We start from the raw sequence: 23,577 nt of genomic DNA, 5'->3' as shown, positions 1-23,577 counted from the left end.
TAGTTAGGCCTCCAATAATATATCAGGGATCTAAAATTTGAGGACATACTATTGAGAAATTTTCTCCTTGATGAATAGCAGACATGAGAATGTTGGCTATCGGTATGGGTCTCCATATGTACTTCTCCGATTTATCCAAGTGGTCGGGTGAAAATTTTTATGGGACCGAATCGATCATCTCAGATTTAGCGTTACCTCACCTAGTTAATTATTATAGTTATAAACAAATTTATTAAGTCTGGCTCAGTTGACCAGAATAATTATACAATTTTAATATTATGCCGATGTAATTTCAGTATCCTCCTCATACAATTTCGATATTTTTTTAATTTTTAAATATAAATATATATTAATTAAAGTTAATCATGATAGTTGTAAACAAATTTATTATAAGCCCGGCTCAGTTCATATTGTTGATCCAGGTGAGTTCAAGGGTAGAGATGTAAATAAATCAAGTCGTTCGTGAGCTATTCAAAGTTCGATTCGATAAAAATTCGTTTGAGCTCGTTTAATGAGGCTCGTTAAGATAAATAAACCAAACTCATACTTCGCAATATTCGGCTCGTTAGCTCGTGAACACGTTCGTTAAGCTCATTAAACAACTTTTAAATAATAATAATTTTGATATTGAATTTATAGATTTTACACTCTACTTATGAAAAATATAGACAAATATATTAAATTTATTTATTAGAATAAAATTATAAATTTTAATAATATTATTATAATTTTTTCTAAATATATAATTTAATTTTTAATGAATATTTAAATTTATGATTTATATTTATTAAGATCATTTAGGTTCGATAAAAGTTCGAATAAGTTCGTGAGCCATGAATATATTCGTTAAATAAAGCTCGAGTTCGGCTTGATCATAAACGAGCCAAGCTCAAACATTTAAGAGTTTAGCTCGGCTCGACCCGATTAGATCCTATTTAAGGGCAACATCAGGACGGATCAAATCATGACAAATGAAAAGACAGGCAGAAAAGCATTCTTTCTTTTCCTGTAATACAAAACCAAGCAGTTCATAAGCTAGAACTTCTGATGAATAAATATAAATGACCTGACATGGTTTATTCTTATTGGATAAACAGATACAGACTATTCAGTAGCTGCCCAAGGAGTAAATTCACTTGGTATAATATCAAGAAGAAACCATTAAACCAAATTTTGCTGTAAAAATAATCCCCTAAAGCAGCTTACTTGATAATATTTCGAACCATGCTAGAGTTTCAGTCTTCCAACCGGAACATCGATCCGATTTCAATATGGCATCAATTTCGATATTTTAAAATTTTTAAATATAAGTATATATTAGTTAAAGTTAATTATTATAGTTGTAAACAAATTTATTATAAGTCCGGCTCTGTTGATGAGGATATCGAATAATGACGGCAATGGAGGGGGTTAAAATTTGACAGTCAATTTTATCATCTCTGTGGAATTATCTATCTATGCACTTGTCAATTTATATTCCTGTTGAATTCCCTCTCAATAATTTACGGTACTAGAGCTACTAATGTTACGGTACCATATATGAAACCTGTTTTGAGATTAATATAGCCCAGACATCCATCCCTTCATGAGATCTTTGGGGGAGGGCCTTCACATAAATTTTTATCTCAAAAAAGGATCTCGTCTTCTTTGTTTCGCCAAGAAACTTTTCAGGCACTACGGTGAAGTCTGTCATTCCTACCTTTTCCCAAAACTAATCCCTTTTGCAATAAAACCGACTTGGTTTATTGCCTAATAGCAAATTTGCACGAAATTGATATCAATTACTCTAAGCAAAATGAAAATGAAATAGCAACTTTGGCATATATTAGAATGCGATTTATTAGAAATCAAACGTGATGACAAATTTGTTAATCCCAGTGCAGGAAAAGATACAAGACGTTTCTGTTAATTAACAAGAGAGTAGGTTCATCATATCCTTAATTTGCAAATGGCAAACAGAATATCATATTTCATGATTCAGTTTACACAAAAGATGCCATGGGAATCAACAGTACGTCGAGTTTTTGTACGAATTTAGTCTTAAAGAAAAACAAAACAAAAAAGAGAGGAACAAGGTAACCGTACCACTCACCTAAAACTGCACATCTTCAAAGGAAACTCCGAAATTGTTCTCCAACGCATCACCTGGATAAAATTAACGACAGTCCGCAGGATATTGATCAACTTTTATATGGTAGTATCATACAAAAATAACAAATATAGGTGCAAAATTCAGATTAATAACCAAATGAAAAGAAGAATTGTTTACTCTGGGACGAGAGGTCCTATACAAAACTTCTGTATAATAACCATACAAAACCTGCAGTTTAGCCTATGGCAGTCAATGACTGCAAAAGAATGACATGCTTGAAAACACCAACATTAACAACAAGAGAGTCTATAATGCTGATTCATTACTATCCTCGGGACATCTACAAATACATTCTAAAATTCAAGTTTACATGCGGTGCCAATCCCCACTCAGTAACTCCCCATAGGAGGCATGCCGAACTGCGGCATTGGTGGCATTCCCATACCACCCATTGAAGGTATCGGTGGAGGTCCATAACCTCCTCCCATGGTTGGACCTCCCATGCCAGGCGGAGCTGGTAATGCAAGAGGCAGCAACTGGGCATACATATTCTGCAAAAAAAAAAACCAAACCTTGTTAAAATCAAGACTTGTGCTATGAAAACAAGAAAATTAAGAATGCATTGGGCACCTGTTGTGCAACCAAATCCTTTTCTTCTTTTTCTTTCGCTTTCACCTCATTTTGTGATTCAATGTTATACTTTACAAGCTCATCAACTTTACTAGCATACTCACGAATAAACTGTCAAGATCAAACATGCAAGATTACACATTTCAATGGAAATTTTCCAATAAATAGCAAAGAGAAGTATATTAAAACAACTAGGTGGACAAAGCAGATCACCTGAAGTAAGTATGGAAAAGCAAAATCAATCATATTGTTGATCCAGGCGAGCTCAAGGGCAACATCAGGACGGATCAAATCATAACAAATGAAAAGACAAGCAGCAAAGCATTCTTTCTTTCCCTGTAATACAAAACCAAGCAGTTCATAAGCTAGAACTACTGAAGAATAAATATAAATGACCTGACATGGTTTATTCTTATTGGATAAGCAGATACAGAGTATTCAGTAGCTGCCCAAGGAGTAAATTCACTTGGTATAATATCAAGAAGAAACCATTAAACCAAATTTTGCTGTAAAAATAATCCCCTAAAGCAGCTTTTGTGGTCACCCATCATACTTGATAATATTTCGAACCATGCTAGAATTTCAGTCCTTGACCAGAACAACGATACGGTTCATACCGATGCAATTTCATTATCGTCCTGATACAATTTTGATACATTTTAAATTTTTATATATAAGTATATATTAACTAAAATTAAATTTATTAACATTTGATTATTATATATGCTCACTATTGATGTTATATTTCAGAAGGTGTTAAGTTCATATTTTAATATTTTCTCATAAGATAATGTCTATTAAATTTTTACAACAGCTACAAAAAATGTATAAATTTAAAAATAATTTTAAAAAATAAGTAATTCTCAAGGTTCTAAGATTCGCTAAGCACTAGTCGGGCGACAAACCAGCACCTAGGCCGCCTAGGTAGTCTAGGCGGGACTAGGCGCCGCTAGGTAGATTCCTCAGTATCCCTTGATTTATGTGGATTTTTTTAAAAATTTTAAATAAAAATTATGAATATAAATATTGTTTTATATGGATTAATAAGATTTATTAAAAAAAATTAATTTTAAATATAAAATATTAAAATATAAATTAATAATAGTTATCAAAATTTTTAAATATAATATTATTAGAATATAAATAAATTAATAAAATTTATAAAAAGACTTTAAATTTAAATATATTTTTTATATAGTTTGTTGGGATAATTTAATTAGGATGTATAAAAACATACTTAAATTATCCTATTTAACTGAGGAATTATTTAATTAAATAAATAATTAATTAATTAAAAAAATCGCGAGCACTATGCGTTGCTAAACGACGCACGAGGGACACGTCCGCCGCTACCGCCTGACCCGTCGCCTGAAGATTTCGATGCCGCCAGAGGCTTCCGTTAGCAGTGCCAACGTCACGTCCAGCGCAAGTGCTAGACGCGACGCTAGTGCTGCTGGCACAGACGGAAGCCTCCAGTGAAACTTCTGGTGCCACCGGAAGCAGCGACAGACTCGTCTCGCATGCGTCGTTAGCGTCGCGAAGGGAAAAAATTATTACGTAAATGAAAAACTTACCAATCGTGTTGAGCAAAGTTTCCGGAGACGGCGAGAAGCGAAGGAAGCTATACAGTTGAACAGGCAACGATTTAGGGCTTTAAAGGAAAATAAAAAAGAGAAATCTGAAATTTTCGCGCCACCCAGCAGGCTGCGAACGCCGCCCAGCACCGTCTAGGCGACTGGGCCGCCTAGGCTGGCCGCCCAACACCTTTTTGGTGCAATTACCGGCCGCCAAGCGCCTAGGCGGCCGCCTAGGGCGCGTTTTAGAACATTGGTAATTCTCAAAAGTCAAAACTAAATCTAAACTTATAAAATTATTTGAATGTCTTAAATTTTTTTTTTTTTGGATGTATTTGTAAATTTTAAATTTTTTAAATTTATTTGAAATGTTTAAGAATTGTATTTTTTAAAAAATAGATTATTCAAAATTCACATTCAATTTTCAACATATATTAAAATTTTCAAATTATTTGATAAAATATTTTATTAATTTTAAAATTTATTTTAAAAGTTTAAAATAATTCATAATATTTTATGACTATTATTAATAATATATTATTTTTATAACTATTATATATAATTAACAGCTATATAACTATTTTATAATTATCAATTTATTTATCATAAAAAAACTAATTAAAAAATAACCTTAAAAAAATTGTAGAGTAGTCACGACCCTATAGAGGCCTCAACACCCTCCACACTCCTGTGGAGAGTTGCCACAAGGTTGTGACGACCTCCCAGTCGCAGTGCCAATATGGTTGGGCAGAACAGTAAATTTCACCTGTGTCAACTACCATGAAATTGAAAACCGTGGATATATCTAAGAAAAATGATTAAAAAAATGGTCATTTCTGAAATTTTGCGAAGGTAAACTGTATATATGTTTGGTAGTATTAACTAGTTTGTAGTACCCATTATGAGACACTACAATTTGTTAAGTTGAAATTGTATTTTCCAATAAAATAAACAAGTTGCATCAAAAATATAGTACCACCACGTTAGCGGGCCATGTTAGCAGTCCCCTCACAACTGCCTATGCCATTGAGAGGGAGTTCAGCAGGAACCCAAATTGACAAGTGCATAAGCCGGGTCCGCCGAGGTGAATGAGCCACCCCTAGGGGCCAACAAGTTGCATCATGAAGTCATGGTGTGATGATTTGGATGTAGTGCTTCCAATAACCACGGCGCACATATGTATGCTATTGCGTACACTACATCTATGAATCTGCCACATATATAGAACTTAAATCTACTACAAACTTTTTAACCAAGTGTTATGAAACCAATCAGACTAATAAAAAAAATAGCATGAAAACAGAACTGCAGTGAAAAATTAGCCAGGTTAAGGATAACTTTACAGATCAAATAATCATGACTAGTCTCGTACCTGTTCGATAAAATAAACAAGCAATTCTTCAGAAAGTTCACGATCACCAGACTGTGAACCAGTCTCCATTGCATCTTTGTAAAGTTTGTCTTTCTTGGACAGCGCGATGGATTGCTTCCATCTTCCAGCTTTCTTATAGATATATGCAGCAATTCTTCGCATCTCAAGAAGCTCATGTTTTTCAATCTAGATTTGACAAAAAAAAAAGAAGAGAAGATAATTTCAAGAGCATCCATAGTTATAATAAAATGTCAACAATTTTACCCTTTGTGCAAGGCCTATCTGATCAAAATTGTCATGCAAGTCGACTGATTCACGTAATCTTTCATAATCTTCCTCCTCAACATAAATTTCATTCAAAGCCTCATTAACAGCAGCCACATTGTTGCTTTGAACAGCTACCATATAAGGCTTCACGAGATGCAAGTAACCAGCCTGAAGTAATAAAGCATTAGAGATTCAACTCCTGTCTAACCTTAACATAAACTAAAAAGTTGCTCTCAAAAACATATAACAGCCTGATCTAAGATTGTTCCCAAAATCAAACAATCTGATTCACTGTTCTAATAAAACTGAAGAAATGAAGTGAACCAACAAAAATATTAGAGGAAAATTTGCACCTTTCGCATGATATCTACAACACGAGTGTGGTCCACGCGAAGTGCCAACACATGCAAAGCATCATTGATAAGGTCAGGATGTTCTTGCAAGTAGAAATGCACAGCCTTGTAATAGAGTTCAACATTTGCAACTTTAACAATAACATCTTTGAACTGCATATGATCCCATGCGTCTGGAGAATGATTCATAATAGTTGTGGCAGCATTGTCAAATTCATCATACTGTATATACAAATATGTTAGCTCTTTCCAGTGTTGTTGCTCATCACAAGCACGGATAAGTTTGGGAATATTCAAACGGGTTGAGAAAAGCTTAATGTGCTCCATAAGTTTCTCTGGTCTATATCTAGCATATAAGACTCCCAATTCTGTAAATATGCCCATGTGTGCACGTTCCAAACCAAGTCCACTCTCCATGAGGGAAATTAATTCATTGAAGCAACCTCTGTTCTGATAATATTCACTGACCTCTTCCAGGTCATCCACCTAAAAAGTCCATCAGCAAATAACGTGAGTTACAAATTAGGATACAGAAACATCTTAATAGCCTAGGAAAAATAGTAGAAGGGACTGTTGATATGAGGAAAGACTACCTGGATAATAATATTTAGACCACATATTTGGGCCAAGCGGAACTCCTCGGCATCAACACAAGCAAAACAAACTTCCTTCCATGTCTTTGAGCTATTTGCTTTGCGAGCAGCATCAACAGCACCCTGGAACTGTTTCAGCTTAACAAGGGTACAAGCCAATTTGGCCCAGTTGGAGATAAAAGCAAATATTATCTTAGCAGCTTCATAAAGAGCATCTTCGAACAATCGGTCTCCAACAGTTTGAAGGTTAGCAACATTTGGCATTAGAATGAATTCCTCAATGTCACCTAACCTATCAATCTTAGCATAAGCAAATATAAGTTCACCATCCACTTTTGGCTCTTTAAGCTTCTGCCTAACCATCAGCAAGTACTTAACAAGGTCATGATAAACATTATTGGCATCTTCAGCAGCCCGAATGACATCATGGAATTGGGTTTCATCATCAGCACGAATGAAAGACTCAATAGCATCACTTACTAAGCCTTCCCGTAATTGAGCTTTGGCAACCTGGCTCCATACAGCATCTTCCTCAACACGGAAGGCAAACTCTACAGCTCTCTCTATGCTTTGGATGTTGTCCAAAAGGACATTGACAGCCTGGACATTTAGGTTGAATTTCTTGAAGATGGCAAAAGCTTCCTCATATAGTTGTGCTTCAACCGCTACCTCACCAACTGCAGGACCATCGAAGTTATCTAGTCTATTAATGTAATCCATGACCCTTGGTGGATCTGCTTTGATTGCTGTTAAAATCAGCAGGTTCTGCAAATTGAAGTTTCCGCTAAAGGCAGAATTCTGTAGCACAATTTTCTCAAGTAGTTCAATAAGTTCATGTGGAAGATCAGCAGTCATGAAGGCTTTAACAGCTGCAGAGACTTGCTCTGGGCTCTTGCTCTCAGGCAAGGCAGTGGAAACAACTTGATCAATAAGCTGCCTTCTATATTCATTTTCAGGTTGAAGAACCTTCTCCCACATATCAGCATCCATCCTTTCAACTACATATCTGTTACCAAAGAATACAGTGAATTGTAACCATAAAGAGAGTCATAACAAGGTAATCTTTAAACAAACACTAAATCCTACCTTGCTTGAAGCTTGAACAATGAGTTTTTGTTAGTGACATTTATTAATTCATCATCACATTGACCTCGTCTGTACGCAACAACTGCAAGTGTAGGATCCCGTTTTTCACAATATTTACCAACAACACGTGAATCATAGTAGGGATTAGTGGTAAGAAAATGCTCTGGGTTGTTGTTGCTGTCTATAATAATTTTTCCCAGAGCGTTATGCACGTGCACGTCTTGGCTCCCCTCACTTACAAGATGTTCCAGGAATTGTGTGAGCAAACGTAGACGATTCCTGATTTCCATTTGGTGATGAGTAGAATTCAAGTTGTAAAGACTTACTTCTAAGGGTATAGAAGGTGTAAGCTGTATACCTCTTTTCACACTCAGCCACAAGAGGCTCAACTGGCAGGAGAGATCGGACAGAAAGAATCAAACCTTTAATGAAATCTTCAGGGCATTCATCATCCAGCAATTGCCCGACAACCAAAGGAGCATTTCCTGGGTTTACCTATGAATATAACAGCAGAAGAAATCATGAACGACGGGATTAATTAGCTTCAAATGTCAAGACCTGTAATTACAGTTAGTTGAACAACACAGAAACTAACACAAGAATGCAGCTTAAAGGAATATCTTACTTTCTGAACATAACCTTCAATGTAACGAAGCATGTTATTTGTGTATAAATAATGAGTCAAATCAGGCACAAAACCAAAACGATCGCAGACATTAATCAAAGGCCTTGCATCTGGAAGTTTGGCTTCCATCAGAAAATTTTTTGTTTTCTCAGGGTCATAGAAGTTGGATTCTCTTGTCACACGTTCAACCTCCTTTAATTGTCCAGTTTTTGCTGCGGCCTCAATATATTTGAAATGTATATCTGGATCTTCACTATTTCATTGCAAAGAAAATAATGAAGAAAAAAATCAACATTCTTGTCATGTTCACAAAGTATAATCCCTGAACATTTCCAGTCCCAAGAAGTACCTGGAGCTCAAATAAGAACCCAAGAAAAAGTAAAGACCTTCATATGACTTAAATTGCTCAAATAGTTTTATACAGCCATCAACACCTAACTGCTCAGAATATTCCTTAGCAGTCTGCAAAAAGGAAGGATGTTATGAAACTAGAAAATCAACGCCCAAACATCTACTGATCACAAAAAGGTACCTGCACAATTATCTGAAGATTCCCTCTCAAATTAACGAGTAAAAGGTCTTTCATGCACTCTAGAGCCCACTCCTTTGACAGTGTTCCAAAGAACTCAACAAGAGCCTGTCATGAGATACTTCTAACTTGATATTCAAACATATATATAGCTAACAAATAAAATTACATATATATATATATATATAGCTAACCAATTAATTATGTAAGCATTCTCAACATGCCTGTAATGAGATAATTCTAACTTAATATTCAAACATATAGTAGCTAACAAATAAATTATGTAAGCAAAAGAACCTGCGGCTCAATGGCGTGAGTATTCACAATGACGCGTTTTATATCAGGTAACTCTGAGTAGTGCTGCGGCCAAAAGTACATTTGATTACTTATCTGCAACTCAAAAAATTAGCCATCAAATAAAATCCCTGTACATCATTATTCTACCTGAAGGGCTCGTATATATAAGCCAGCTTTTTCACAAAGTTGAGCAATCCGAGGACGATCATAATGACTAAACATTCCATTGGCCAATATAGCATCTGCAACATTTGGATAAGTCACCAAATTGATCTCTAAAACCTGCGATAATTTACAGGTCAATAAAAAAGAGTTAAAAATGAATACTGCATATTTTTAAAACTAAGAGTTACCTTGGTTTGAAGAAAAGCATGCTCAGGTAAATTTGGCTTCAAGACATCTAAAAGGAAAGCTGTTGCTTCTCGAATCAGATTTCTCTAACAGAAGCATAACAGACCAACTAAGTAAATTAATGAGTTCTAGAAGAAAAAATCGAAACAACAAAACTTGACTGTCATTGTCCTGTGATCTCTGCTAACAAATAGCTTATGAAATTTTTGCAGAACACTGTAACTATAAAGGGAACATTGTAATTAGAAAGGAAAGCATATGAACCTGAAGAAAAAGATCTGTAATTGTATTGAAATCAACTGGACAACCACCCTCCATTTGAGACATCATAAGAGCAAAATTGACTGCTCCCTGAAAGAAAATTGGGTGGAATATAAATGTGGCGACAAGAATTAATAGAAAAATTAGAAATGTGATACTAAAAAATATAACAAATGTAGAAATCTACTAGTTGCACTAACTAATTCAGACCACAGCTTGGAAAGTTGGCTAGAGGAGATTAGGATGGGAGGAACTCAACCAGCTTCAATGGAGAGATAGGTGCAATTTGGTGACTTCTCATAGCTCGGTCGAAATGTTGAATTGTTTGAAGTTTGATTGGTATGAGTTATGTTGAGTTGAAGGCGAGCAATGCGCTAGAGGTGAATGGCCATTAAATAGGTGCTAGATAAAAGGGGCTGAGATAAATTTTGGCTCTAGAGCAGGGCAAAGTAGCTTTTGGGGATCTTTTTGTAGGCGTTAAAGTGAATGCCAATCCAATGAGGCCAAGTTATATAGGCGGATCCAGTCAGTCCTTGTAACGATTTTGAACTGTTAGCTGAGAAACATCAGCACACATGTTAGCTTCTCATTGAACAAGTTCAGTGAGTGCAAATTGAACTCCGCTCTCACTGTTGACCATCTCAAAGTACATGTATCACCCATCCAAATACCTCTAGAATTGATGGGTAAGTTTACCCACATCAAGAAAATATTAAATAAACTACTGCAGTAATATTCTGAATCATTATGTATCAACAGAGCCATCTGTGCAATTTATTTAAAAAATCACATGAACAAACTCTTACCTGAGGATCTGTCCTGAGAATTGTCTGAAGGAGGAAAAGATAATCTGGTGTATAACCAACCTGCAAGCAGTAACAAATTAGTTAAGTCAAACTATTATCTAGAATCACACAATAGATTTATAGGTTTTATTTATGAGTTGTGATACTCATCTAGAATTTTCATCTAGAAAATTCATCTAGATAGACACATAAATGATGGGCCCACAAAAAGTGAAATGGTGGGTCTCATCATTTATGTGTCTATCTAGATGAATTTTCTAGATGAAAATTCTAGATAAATATCATTTCTCTTTATTTATATAAAACAAGGAGTACGATAGTGAAATCGGCAGTCTAATTGGATATCTTGTAGGACAGTGCAGCGACAAAATTTTACCTGCTTCGAATAAATAAGAATCTTATCAAATTCTCGCCGTTCAGCAAAAGCAGCAACAACTTTTGGTGTGACCCTTGCTTTTATATAAATTTTCAGTGCAAGATCGTTATCCACAGTCTACAGCAAAACAGTTGTTACTATTCAGACTTCAGAGATACATCTCCCTAAATACTACAAAATTGCATTGCACTATTTGTGCTAGTTTAGCAGTTTTAATTGCTAATCCTTCTAATGCTTCAGTATATAATAATAGTTACCTTGACAAGATCCCCAAGTTCTTCACTACATTCAAGCTTGTCTTCAGCCAACCAATTCTCCAATAGGTTCTTTTTGTTCTGGTTGACAACAAGTCGAGATAGCTCCAAAGATTCAAAGGCATTAAGCTTTCCTCTTGTTAACAATGTTCCAAAATACTGCAACAATGGCGGTGTCTGCCCAGGCTGGACAGGAACACTCTGCAAAGTACAGCGATACCAACATTATTGCTGAATCCCCTAGTAAAAGGCACATGACAAATATATCGACAAGAGGAAAATAATTATTTTTGCACAGAAAAGAACCCCAAACATTAACTAACATGAATTCAAGAGCATCCTTCTATAATAAATCAATGAATAAATACAAAATTAAGAAATATTAGGAAAAAAGATACAATAAAAAAGATAATAAAAATATGACCTGAAATTTTGCAACAGTTTCAGGAGTTCGAAGAATTCCTTGTGGAGATTCTGCAGCAAGTTCAGCAGCTTCCTTATATTTTGTCTGGGAAAAAAGTTCTTGAAACCTCTGCACAACCTGTAAACACAACCATATGTAATTATAGAAACTTCATGACAATTCTCAGAATGAGTGAATGCAAAAAAAAAAAAGAAAGGTGATAAAAACAGAAGGCAATCATCAATCCAGTTATCTCCATTGTAGACAAGAATAAAATACAAGAAAAAATATTTCAAATACAGGTATATCTGCAGTACATCTGTACATGAGAGTTTAAGTATTAAAATACAAATCTTCTCATAAATACAAGCGATAATAAACATCATAAAGCTTGGCAATTTGGCATTCTATAGAAATTCTAAATGCAACCAGTGGGAACAGTTAATAGGGAAGAATTCACCTCATGATTAATGAAGAAACGTTATTGATCATTGAAATTCTTGAACTAACTCCAGACTAAAATGTGTCAGATCAAGTTCATATATCTGAATTTTGGATTTGTTTCAGAAATATTTTCAAAAAGTAAACATTATGCCATGTTACTCCCAACTGTCATGGAATTTATCCTCCATTGAACTCCATGCAAGACTATATCAATACTAAGATTCATCTCTTATCACTTTTAATTATGTTAACCACTATCCTTGAAACTTTTACTTTTGTCATCCTAACTTGTCTAATTATAAAATCTGTTGGTCGTTCTTGAATATGTTCAACATCCTTAATATTTTCTTTCTCATTTTAGCATAAATTGGAGCTATCATAGTGTGCAGACTATTAGCAGTATCAATATCAGTTGGTCACTAAATATAAGTATCAACCATATCAAATAGGTTGGATTGGTAGGATCGTGGAATTTTTTTTCAAAAAAGTGAAAAAAAAAGGTGTTTAACAAAAATGAAATATTATACTTAATTATGCTATATTGAAATAATAATTAAGGGCAAAGAAGAATGCTAAACAAAAGAATTAACAATTTTTGCATAAATACTAAGTGAATTCACACATCATAACAATTCTAATATATCTCACTTCAAAAAAGAAAAAAGCTTTATGCAGCTAATATTACCTAATCCTCTCTTTCCTTTCTCAAGCTTTTAGCAATCCAATAAATCTTTCTCCTCCTCTTGGATAAAAAAAAATAACTTACAACATGCTTCAAACTATTCCTATAACTTTCTTGGTCTCTATTTAAGTTTTTTCTTTCAATTTTTTCACATTTATATATTTTTTAGCTACTTTAGTTCCAGCAATCAAATACATTTGTTTATTTTTTTTATTGTGTGAATCATGATGATGATGATGATGAGATTTGAGTAGTCAGTGTTTCAAGTTTTCAAATAAAGCCAAAACCTTAATAAAAGAATACTTGAAATTAGGTTGAATCGGGTTTCTAGCTTTTTTCTAAAATTTTATTTATACTTATAGAAATCAAATCAATAATCATCTCAGACATACATCAAAGAAATATTTCTAATACATTTTGAAAAACATTACTACAGAACAAATGCCCGAATGGAGGATTACCATTATTTATAACATGATAATCTCTCATGATAGTAATTCATACAATGATATCTGTTATTGCAGCAAATTTCACTCAAAATTCTTTGATTTTCATCAAAAATTCTTTGGTTTATATGCAATTACCATGTTTCAGGATTATGTTTCAACTTCATTGTTGCAACAAAAAGAAAATGAATAAATATCTAAAGGAAACATGAAGAATAATGATAGCTCCAGGGTATTTATTCAGTAATGAATTTCAAGAGACTGATTATTTAAATCCAATGGTAATTTTATAGATGCCACGAGACAACTAAGATAAAGCATGACACAGAGGTTCAGTATAGGCAAGAAATATACATTGGTGGATTTGAAGTAAATGCAAATGAAGAGAAATGAATATACATATAGATACTAATCTAAAATTTTAATTTTACCAAATTTTCTGCCCCAGGAAGATTTCCTCGTTTTGCAAGGTTAACAGCAAGCTCCAGATTGTTTAGCTAATAAAGTATGATACATGAATGTTAATAATAATATAATAAAAGTGAACAATTAAAAAAAATCAAAGAAAATGCAGCCAGGTGGACATACTTGGCCACTGATAAATGGAATAATAGTTGATTCATTTACTGTCGCCCGTAGAACCTGACCCCTCCTATTGACTGCATAAAAACCACCAACACTTGGAGCCTCTGAGGTGAGAAATATGGGATCTGGGCTGATTCGATTTCTATAAACCGCAGATGCAGTTTCCAGATCATAAACAAACAACAAACCAAGCTTTGTAATAACATATATCAAGCTGTATTTTTGAGAGATCTGCCATAAATTTGCCATGATTCAAATCAGAAAGATACAAAAAAAAAATGGAAAGATATTTGATGGAGATTGTATTATCATTACCTGCATCGCTACTGGAAAGTCATCTGCGAAATCTGGTGGGAAGAAGAGATCTGCTTGCTTCTTGATAAATCCTGACTTTCCTGATACAGATCATATTTCACAAGGAAGAAGAGTTGAAATAAAAGAGTTAAACATGCCAAATGAATATGTGTAATTATTCAGATAAGAATTTTCCAATTTAATTTGTTTCTTGGTTTTCTAAAGACAGTTTGTCCCTACTTCTTCTGCTTCTCTTGATCACTTATTGTAGCAAATCATTCATTATTGTATTTGTAAAGATTTTTAAAAATTAAGCTCCAGAATAAAACATTTGCATGCTTCTCAATAACACAAGAGCTGTCACAATGAAAGAAGACAACTCAGAATAATGGTCTTGAATTCCAAATTAAAAAACAAAATAGAGATTGTTTCTGCTTGGACTGTATGTAATTCTAGCTCATATACAAATAATATAATAGTATTTATCAGTATTTTTAATGAATATTATTTTCAATCCAATTACTCAGGTAAAAGGTTTAGAAAAAAAAGTCTCTTCGATATGAAACACTCTTGCAAAAAGCTTAAAATATAAAAACTGATCTCAGTGGCTGCATAATCAAGGTACCTGGTTGGGCTCCAAGTTCGATGACATGTAACTTTGAAGTAATTTGTCCAGCATTAATAGTCTTTGATGCAAATGAAATAAGAATGGAGGGGTTCTCATTTCCAAACACCTAGAGGAGGGAAAGTGAAGTCAAGAACATATCAGAAAAAAAATGAAATAGATGAAGAAAAAAACTGAATCAAAAACAGATCAGAAAATTGAAATAAATGAATATAAGTAGCAGTAACCAGTGAGAAGATCATGGAACAAGTGAAAAGTAGAAAAACAAACCTTAAATGTGGTAAATGATGCAGCATGCGCTTCAAGTGCCTGACTGCGCTGCTGATCAACAGAAAAGAGTTGCATATTTCCTTTCACCAGCTGTGGTTTCTGCAATCAACATTCAATAAATTCATTAATAATCAAGTGCATTACTGAATCCAAATTATTTTGAAAATAGTAAAAATTAATTTACTGTATATTAATAGGCAACAAAAAAAGTCATATAAGACAAGAAATAGTAAAATGCTCTCTGCTTAGTTAATTCAACATCACCCCAGAAGACAGTAAGTGTTTCCAGAAATTAATGAACAGAACTACAGAGTACAAACGGATGTTAATATTAGGCTACTTGTTTCTCTTCAGAAGAAAAAATCTCAAATAACATAAAAGCAATTTGTATTTTTTTATTTTATCCTACCCCATTTTCCATGGGAATTTGAAAGGGTTTCTACGGAGTTGGTTTGTTTCCAAATTTTGTCTGCCCAAAATTGGGAGGAAACCTCATTCATCTGCAGAAACCTAGTGGAAAGTTCAGATTTGCCCTTCCCCTTGCTCCAATCATAGATGCACACGAAGAGCCAACTATAGATTTGATCTCACGAGTGAAGGTGGGCTTCAAGCCTCACATGAAGACGATGACCGCTGCCTTAATCTTGAGTGGAGGGGGACTTCAAGTCTCAACAAGAGGTGGTCAATGGCTCCACGCTTTGGCAAGCAAGCATCAGTTTTTCAGCTCATGCAAGAGAGTGAACAGGTGGGGTTTGAGCGTCAACAAAAGGGCAGACGGCAATTCCAAGCTAGCAGGGGTGGGGTACAAGAGTCAGTGAGAGTGTGGATTGCAGTTCCAGCCCTAGTGAGAGAGCAACGAGAGCGAGGTGTACGTTTAGAAGGAAGTGAAGAAGCTGAGCAGGCTAACATAGCAATTTTTTCCCGATTTCTGTCCCTTCCTTTTTATCAGGTTAAACATTTTTTCTCCTTTCTTTCCCCAATTCCTTTCTTTCCCATTTCTCTTTCTTACTTTCCACTCTCCCCTCTTGTTTTTGCCCTCAAGGGCAAACAGATCCTTAGATTCAATATTCTATTAGAGGTGGATGTTGTACAGATACGAGAGCATTATATTTTTTCTCAAATTGTCAGAAGCAAATCAAAGATCTTGCACATTGTAAAGAATGGACTACAACGTTATGGATTATATTGTTCTATCTTCTATTCCTTCTCTCCTCCAATCATCCTTTTTATCATCTATTATGCCCTTTGTGTGTTATATAGGTTAAAGTTGATTGGCAAATCATTTATCCAAAAGTTTGAGCTGTTTAAAAAGGAACAAATTTATCTAATGGAACACTGTAATTTTCCTTGTTGACCAAATAGACGTAAAACATTCTACCTTCAACACGCCCTCACACCCCTATTATGATTCAAATGCATGGTCTAGTGTGTTGTTTTGGGGGCACAGCTAGAATTTGAATTTTAAATGCTCTGGTATAGGCGTTGAGCACTCAACTTCAATAATACAAAACTATCTTTAATAGAACCTCCTGAAGCAGGAGAATCTCCACCATACTTGCACAATTTGTAGTTTCATTTTTTTGCCTTTAAGTTGATTATCATGCGGCTTCTATGAACAAGATCTAATAGTCAATTTAAATGTTAGCAATTATCAATGCACTTCCACCTTATTACTGTAAATATCATGCTTTAGAAAAAAAGGACAAGATGTTACTCCATGCGTCCCCAGTTATGATCCTTCAAAATTTAAAAAGTAATTTCACACACATATATATGCACTCACATGCACGCAACCACTGTAAATATTAATCATCATAAACTTACAAAGTAATACTCACTATAAACTGCCTAACAAATTAGGAAGTTTCACAAACCACATAAGCATCAGAACAATAAAAATAACGAATACCTCTGGAGAACCAGGAGCAATTCCAATAAGAACCAACCATTTCTCTGAGGAGTCACATCTATAGTTGATTATCTGATTGTTCATCAAATTAGCTGCTCGATCAAACACCTTAACAGGCTCCGATTCACCTGCAATGCGCTCATGATGATAGTTCAAATATCAACTTCAAGAACTATTATGCAACCCTTAGGACAATATAAGAAGCAAATTAAGTAACCAATAACCTTCAATTGACCAATGATACACAGAAGTTTGTGTAATCAGACCCAATGTCTTAGGGGTGATCCACTTCCAAAATACAACCTGAAAAATTTTGCAAATTAGTAGAAAAATTAGCAAGGAACACCACAAAAAGAAGAATTAATAGCCTGATAAAAAGAAAATTCAAATCAGATGTTTACTGGTTCAGGCATCTGGTGAGATTTTATTTTAATCTTTGCCTCAATATTGAACACCTGCAAGTGATCCTGAGTGGTTCCAGGAATTTGAGCTGCAAATTAAACAGGTTAGTTATTGGTACAAAGCAAGAAAATAAACAAGCAAGGAGCAATCCATGCAACTTAGGAGAAGAACCATGTGACCTCTATGTTTGAATAAATTGATTTTCCAAGAATCTAACAAACGCATTATTGCTAACTTAACAATGTTCACATTACAAAAATAAACAAGTTAAAACACACACACACACACATTTGTAGTGATGCAAACCAAGAAGTAAAACATTCACAAGATATATAGCTAGTTGGAGTACATAGTTAACACATCTAGCATCAGCATACGAGAATATAGCAGAATCATTGGAAATGGAAATAAATTCATTGTTAGACACTAGAACCAAAGCATTTTATGAAGATTATGTATCTTAAAAAACCTGCAGAGAAGAGTAAGGACAAACATTATTTCTCTTATGCTGAATAGCTATTATCTTATTACTATATCTAAATCACAAGACTACTAGAGTCATTTGAATTTCACAAGATATGAGATACACTATAGGGGCATTCTTTAAAGGAAAAAATGCTACAAATCGGTGAAGAGATCAAATGCTCATTCATAAATTGAGGTTAAACAACTTACTATTAACTTCTAATTTCAACCTTGGTGAATTAATGGTGTCATTCAATCAAGACCCAATTGGAAAAGCATGAAAATTAGTCAGTCAAAAAATAAAAAGAGTTAAGCGAAAGCAGTTATTACTAGAATCATTGTTCAAAAATTCCAAGTTGAAACAGCAAACAGAAACATCACCATATTCTTATTAAGAAAAGACACCTTAGAAGAATGGAAGTTAGTTCAGATTCATGACGAGGTATATGTTGGTTTCATAAATTCAGAGTCTTCTTAAATGTAAATAGTATTCAAAATCATAGTTGACACTTATCATAATTTCTCAATTATGAAGGGGAGCCTTGCCGCAACGATAAAGTTGTTGCTTTGTGACTAAAAAGCCATGGGTTCGAATCCTAGAAACAGCCTCTTGCAAAAAGTAGGGTAAAGCTACGCATAATGGATCCTTCCCCGAGTCCCGCATAGCAGGAGCTTCGTGCACCGAGCTGCCATTTTTTTATCATAATTTCTCAATTATATAATTTTATCACAGAAGTCTCCTTTTTCATGTATTATCTTTATATGCTTAGAAAATGAGAAAGAAACGTATCATTACAATTCTAACGAAGATAACATAGTATTCTAAAGTTAAGCTATAATGGGGAAAAAGTAGGAAATTAGAAGTACAGGGAGAACGCCATTGACTCATAGTCGTCTAGAAAACCTACTCCAGAGAAATTGAACAAAGAATTTTGAAAACCAATTAACAGCTGCCACCAACAATCCAGCCCCTTTCATTCTTCCTCCCTCTAGAGCCTTGTAAGATCAAAACACTGAACTATGCTTCCTCAGTAGGTATGTATTCAACAATGGTAGGCCAACCGACTTGCTATCCATGTAAATGCAATTTTTCTTTATCAAAAGTAGTCATATTTATTGTTGGTTCTAAAGCTGATTTAAATGGCCTATTTTGGATAATATACATGATAAATAGAATTTCAATAAATCAAATATGCCAAAAAATTCACAGATCAAGCGGAATTAGGACTGATAATCAGTGAAACTCTCAACTAGATCGAACAAAGTCAAGGGGAAAGTATATCATTTCTGAGAGCTTAGAGCAGAGTCTAACCGTTGCTAGTCACGCAATTGTTTACTTAATGAAATAATTAAAACAGCTCCGAGTAGAGATCAAATGAGCAAGCCAATAGTAAATTAATTAATAGGTTCTCTGCTCAAGTGATCAAGTTGATAGACCTAAAAGTGTGTGAGAAGATATAAACGATTTTTTGACATAAATACCTTTAAGAGCAAGAATTCTGCTGTTGGGATTCATCAAAGCGGAATCTGCAGTGATCGGTCTCCTCAAAGGTTGCATCGGCATGTTCATATCAACAATAACGACGCTATTCTGCGGAGTGGTTTCCCTGACGCATATATACTTGTCCGATTCCATTGTGACATGCGTGAACGTGATGAACTGAGGATTGATCCCGATGCTCGGAAGCTGAAGAAGACCGCAAACATAAGAATTCGAAATTCATGAATTATAAACTGCATAGAAATTTCAACAGATCAACATCCAGTCCAACAGATCCGAAAGTCTCTGAAATGTCCTCCACGAATTCACCCAGAATCATTAACCTTCTTCTCAGATCGGACTCGAGATGGGTCATAGGAGAAGACTCACCGTCAAGACCTCCTGCATCGCGATGGGGGCGTTGGCCGCAGCCATGCCGGCTGGAGTTGGAATCGGTTAGGTCCCGGCGGCCGGCGTAGGCAGAGAGTGGATCTGAAGGCTAGTGCCTAGATCTGGCCGAGCGGAACCCTATAAGCGCGCGCGGAGAAATGGGTGGAAGAAATGCGACATGGAGTAGCCACCACTGATGTTTCCGATATATAAATATATCGGAAACGTTTAAGACCGGCGGATCCACATATCGGTATAATGAACTGTGTTTTTTTTTTTTGTGAAAAAGGAATGTTTATATTGTTAAAATCAATGGAAATATTTTATTCATATTTTTTTTTTTTACTCATTCAATATTCATAGCAGACTAACCTTAAAAGTGACCGATCCAACTTAAGTAAATTCAACAGGTATAGCTAGATCTAGCTAGATCTTAATGGGTGGTTTGAACACCACGGTAATATGATAGTGTCCTATATGAATTTCAATGAAAATATGTTATTTTTTTATATAATTAAGTATCAAGTTTTTACAGCTAACTAATTTGAAATGGACATTCAGAGTCCAACATTTTATAATTATAGTAATTTTAATATGATCAACCAAATCAATTTAGATTATGTTATATTTTGATCCTTGTATCTAAATATATAAGAACTCAGAATCATAAGAAGTCGAACGAAAGATGTAACTAGCGAGAAGGATGGTACGGAAGAGAGTAAATGGACTCGACGCATTCAAAGAACGAGGTGTTGTAGAAAAATACGTTAGCGGACGAGAAGGAAGCACGCGGCATTTTCTAAAAAACGAGAAGTCGGAGTAAAAGTTTGCTCGAGGAGAATGTCAGAAAATGAGTTTGGGTGAATCATATTCTGGATGACCGAGATCACCCAAGCGAGCGGAGCAAGAGTGGAATATCCGGATAAAAAGTCAACTTAGAGTTGACTAGTGTCCGAGTTGCTCAGAGCTGCTTCGGGCGCCCGAACCACTTTGGTCTGGGGCACCTCGTGCCTTGTCGAGTGGATCATCGTTGGATCCATATAGGCAACAATTCAGGGAGCACGGATCCTCTTGTCCACAAATTACGGATCAGAGGATGGTCCATTTTTTTAGACCATTGATTTGGATGGACCCCACCTATTTAAAGGTGGGATTCATCCAAATCAACGGTCTTCATGTAATGGACCATCCCCTGGTCCGCAATTTGCGGACTAGAAGATCCCTACTACAATTCAGGGCCCTGGAGCAGGATAAAATTTTATTTTATTTTTGACGTTGTGTAGCCGTTTGCGAGAAGATAATATTTGCCACACTGGGGTGCCCGGAGAGAGTTCGGGCGCCCGGATCGTGCCACATCAGCAAATGGTCAATTTCGACTAGTGGGTTATAAATAGAGTCCTGATTTTCTCGTTTTCGAACAACACATTTTTTACTTTAAGTTTATTTCTATTTTTCATTCCAAGCGTACAAGACTTCTCCACCTTCGACGTTTTGTTAAAAAGAAGATTTTTTTACTGAGTCGATTTTTCTTGAAGTACCAATTCTCTGATTGTAAATCAAATAAAAATTTACGCACTTATTTTAATTCAATTACTATTTTTAATTAAATGTATAATTGATAAAATCTGATTGTCCGAGAAAGATGTTTATTATTTTATTTTGTATAAGGTAATTTATCCTCATCTTATCTGCTGCAAGCCTGCAAGAGACCTACACATTATACCCACTAAGTAAATTAAAAAATCTGATAAATCTAAAAATTTGGTGAGTCAGTATCATCAAATAGTTTGATCACCATAAATATATCCTATATGAAAATTGAACTTCTTTATTTAAAAATACACCTGCGCCACATCTCAAAAATATATCCTGATCCGACGATAAAAACAGGGGACTCTCGTTGTAAGGGGTCAACACTACGTGGAAGTCAAAGAGTCGGGCGGCCCATCGAAGAAGGTCGGACCAGCTAGGCCGACCAGAGAAAGGGGGCTGACCGACCGAGCGGCCGCCCGGTGTTTAGCCGATGGCACAAGGCACCCCTATGGAAGTCGAGGTTCCGGCGCTCATTGAACAAGATCGTGAGCCGAGCGGACGACACGTTCGGCCGAAGGCATGAAACATACTGCTAACGGTCGTCACAAAACACATTACCAAAAACTTCCCGGCAGGAGTTCGGAGAAACAGACAAAGGACATCTTCTGACAACTGGCATGCTTCGTGATATAGTTATACTCCAAATCACGCAACAGGGGGTTCCGCTGTCCCATCGAGGACATGCTGGGACTGTAGCAGTATGGGTCAGGTAAGCTCACTGACAAGCCCTTACTGGGGTATGGGCCACGGACACGTGTACACCTCGATGTGTGTGCACTTGCTTCTCCGCTGTCCTATATAAAGGCCTCCATCCTTCACTGGAGGTACGCATTCTGATTTTTCGAGAGCCACTTGCCACTGCTTGCTTGCCTGACTTGAGCGTCGGAGGGTCGCCGCCGGGAACCCCTTCCCGGCCCGACTTCTGTGCAGGTTCGCCAGAGCTTCGGGCCTGTGCCATCGACTAGGAAAGCGCCCGTGCCCAGCGTCCCGATTCAACGATTCGGACAGGATCAATTTATCTTGGAACGCCTGCATCCGAACGGAAACAATGGACGAGGCTGGACGACAACACACGGTGACGCTTTCGACGGAGGAACTCGACGCTCTGATCGAGATAAGGGCCGCCAAGCTTGTGGAGCAAAAACAAAAAGCCACAGCCGAGCGGCCGGAGCAGCAAGCAACGTCAGCGTCTGGTGGCCGAGCGGAGGCACCACAGGCCACCGTTGCATTTCATCGGGCCCTATTCCGCACCCCCAAAGCCGCAGCAACTAATAGAGATCGGGGATCTTCTTCTGATGAAAGGCCTAGACGGGATGACAGAAAAGGAAAAACCCCCCGAGCGGATGCATCGCCCGAGGGAATTAACCGCTAATTTTCGGAGGTCATTCTAAGAGACCCCTTGCCCAAGCACTATGTGCCTCCGACGATCGGCGAGTATAATGGGACAACCGACCCAGATGATCATCTGGGTAAGTTTGATAATACAGCTACGCTCCATCAATACACAGATGGAGTGAAATGCCGAGTTTTTCTTACCACTCTCGCGGGATCGGCTCAACGGTGGTTTCGGAGGCTGCCGGACGGATCCATCACAAGCTTCAAGTATTTCCGAACAGCCTTCCTCCACCACTTCGCAAGCAGACGGCGCTATCAGAAAACCAGTGTTAGTCTGTTTGCCATCAGACAGGAGCCGAGAGAGCCGCTCAGAACTTATATCCAACGGTTTAATCAGGTAGCCATGGATATTCCAACGACCACCTCAGAGTCAATGATGAACGCATTTACACAATGCCTCGTGGACGGGGACTTCTTCCGCTCGCTCGTTCGGAAGCCGCCTCGAGACTATGACCATATGCTACACCGGGCCAACGAATACATCAACGTGGAGGAAGCGCAAGCGGCCAGGAAAAAAAGAAACTCCAACCGAGCGGGCTCCTCCTGCCGAGCGGAAACAGCACGCCGCTCATCAGCCGCCCAGAGGACCGAGGGCCGAAGCAATCCGCTCCCCCCATACCAGGTCTTACGTGCAAGAAGTAGCTGCCGCCCGACCTAAGCCAAAGAAGAAATGGACCCCGATGTTTTGCTCTTTCCACCGGACGGACACACACAACACAAGGGATTGT

At 36.4% G+C, this 23,577-nt stretch overlaps 1 protein-coding gene across 1 annotated transcript; it reads right to left on the bottom strand.

Moving 5' to 3' along the window:
• Window positions 1-2,237: 2,237 nt before the first annotated feature.
• On the bottom strand, window positions 2,238-20,062 carry LOC122040685 (clathrin heavy chain 1-like). The gene is made up of 30 exons (XM_042600108.1): window positions 19,862-20,062; window positions 19,474-19,678; window positions 17,526-17,614; window positions 17,349-17,427; window positions 17,125-17,252; window positions 15,216-15,314; window positions 14,946-15,054; window positions 14,342-14,421; window positions 14,030-14,257; window positions 13,873-13,938; window positions 11,891-12,007; window positions 11,470-11,667; window positions 11,213-11,329; window positions 10,837-10,896; window positions 10,034-10,120; window positions 9,772-9,855; window positions 9,566-9,700; window positions 9,419-9,481; window positions 9,125-9,229; window positions 8,942-9,054; window positions 8,593-8,845; window positions 8,326-8,462; window positions 7,968-8,246; window positions 6,882-7,887; window positions 6,289-6,774; window positions 5,933-6,103; window positions 5,669-5,854; window positions 2,936-3,058; window positions 2,723-2,833; window positions 2,238-2,643 (listed from the first exon to the last, which is right to left on the bottom strand). The coding sequence occupies exons 1-30, from the start codon at window positions 19,904-19,906 to the stop codon at window positions 2,482-2,484; spliced, it is 5,121 nt and encodes a 1,706-aa protein (XP_042456042.1). The 5' UTR covers window positions 19,907-20,062; the 3' UTR covers window positions 2,238-2,481.
• Window positions 20,063-23,577: the final 3,515 nt, after the last annotated feature.

The sequence above is a fragment of the Zingiber officinale genome, chromosome 2A (assembly GCF_018446385.1).
Source record: "Zingiber officinale cultivar Zhangliang chromosome 2A, Zo_v1.1, whole genome shotgun sequence".
Taxonomy (NCBI): Eukaryota; Viridiplantae; Streptophyta; class Magnoliopsida; order Zingiberales; family Zingiberaceae; genus Zingiber; species Zingiber officinale.
This window is presented reverse-complemented; position numbering and strand designations above follow the sequence as displayed.

Coding starts and splice junctions, on each gene's coding strand:
- LOC122040685 (XM_042600108.1), bottom strand. CDS start 19,906: ATGGCTGCGGCCAACGCCCCCATCGCGATGCAGGAGGTCTTGACG. Junction 13,939..14,029: donor TTCCATTTATCAGTGGCCAA/GTATGTCCACCT, acceptor ATACTTTATTAG/CTAAACAATCTGGAGCTTGC. Junction 9,482..9,565: donor TATATATACGAGCCCTTCAG/GTAGAATAATGA, acceptor TTTTGGCCGCAG/CACTACTCAGAGTTACCTGA.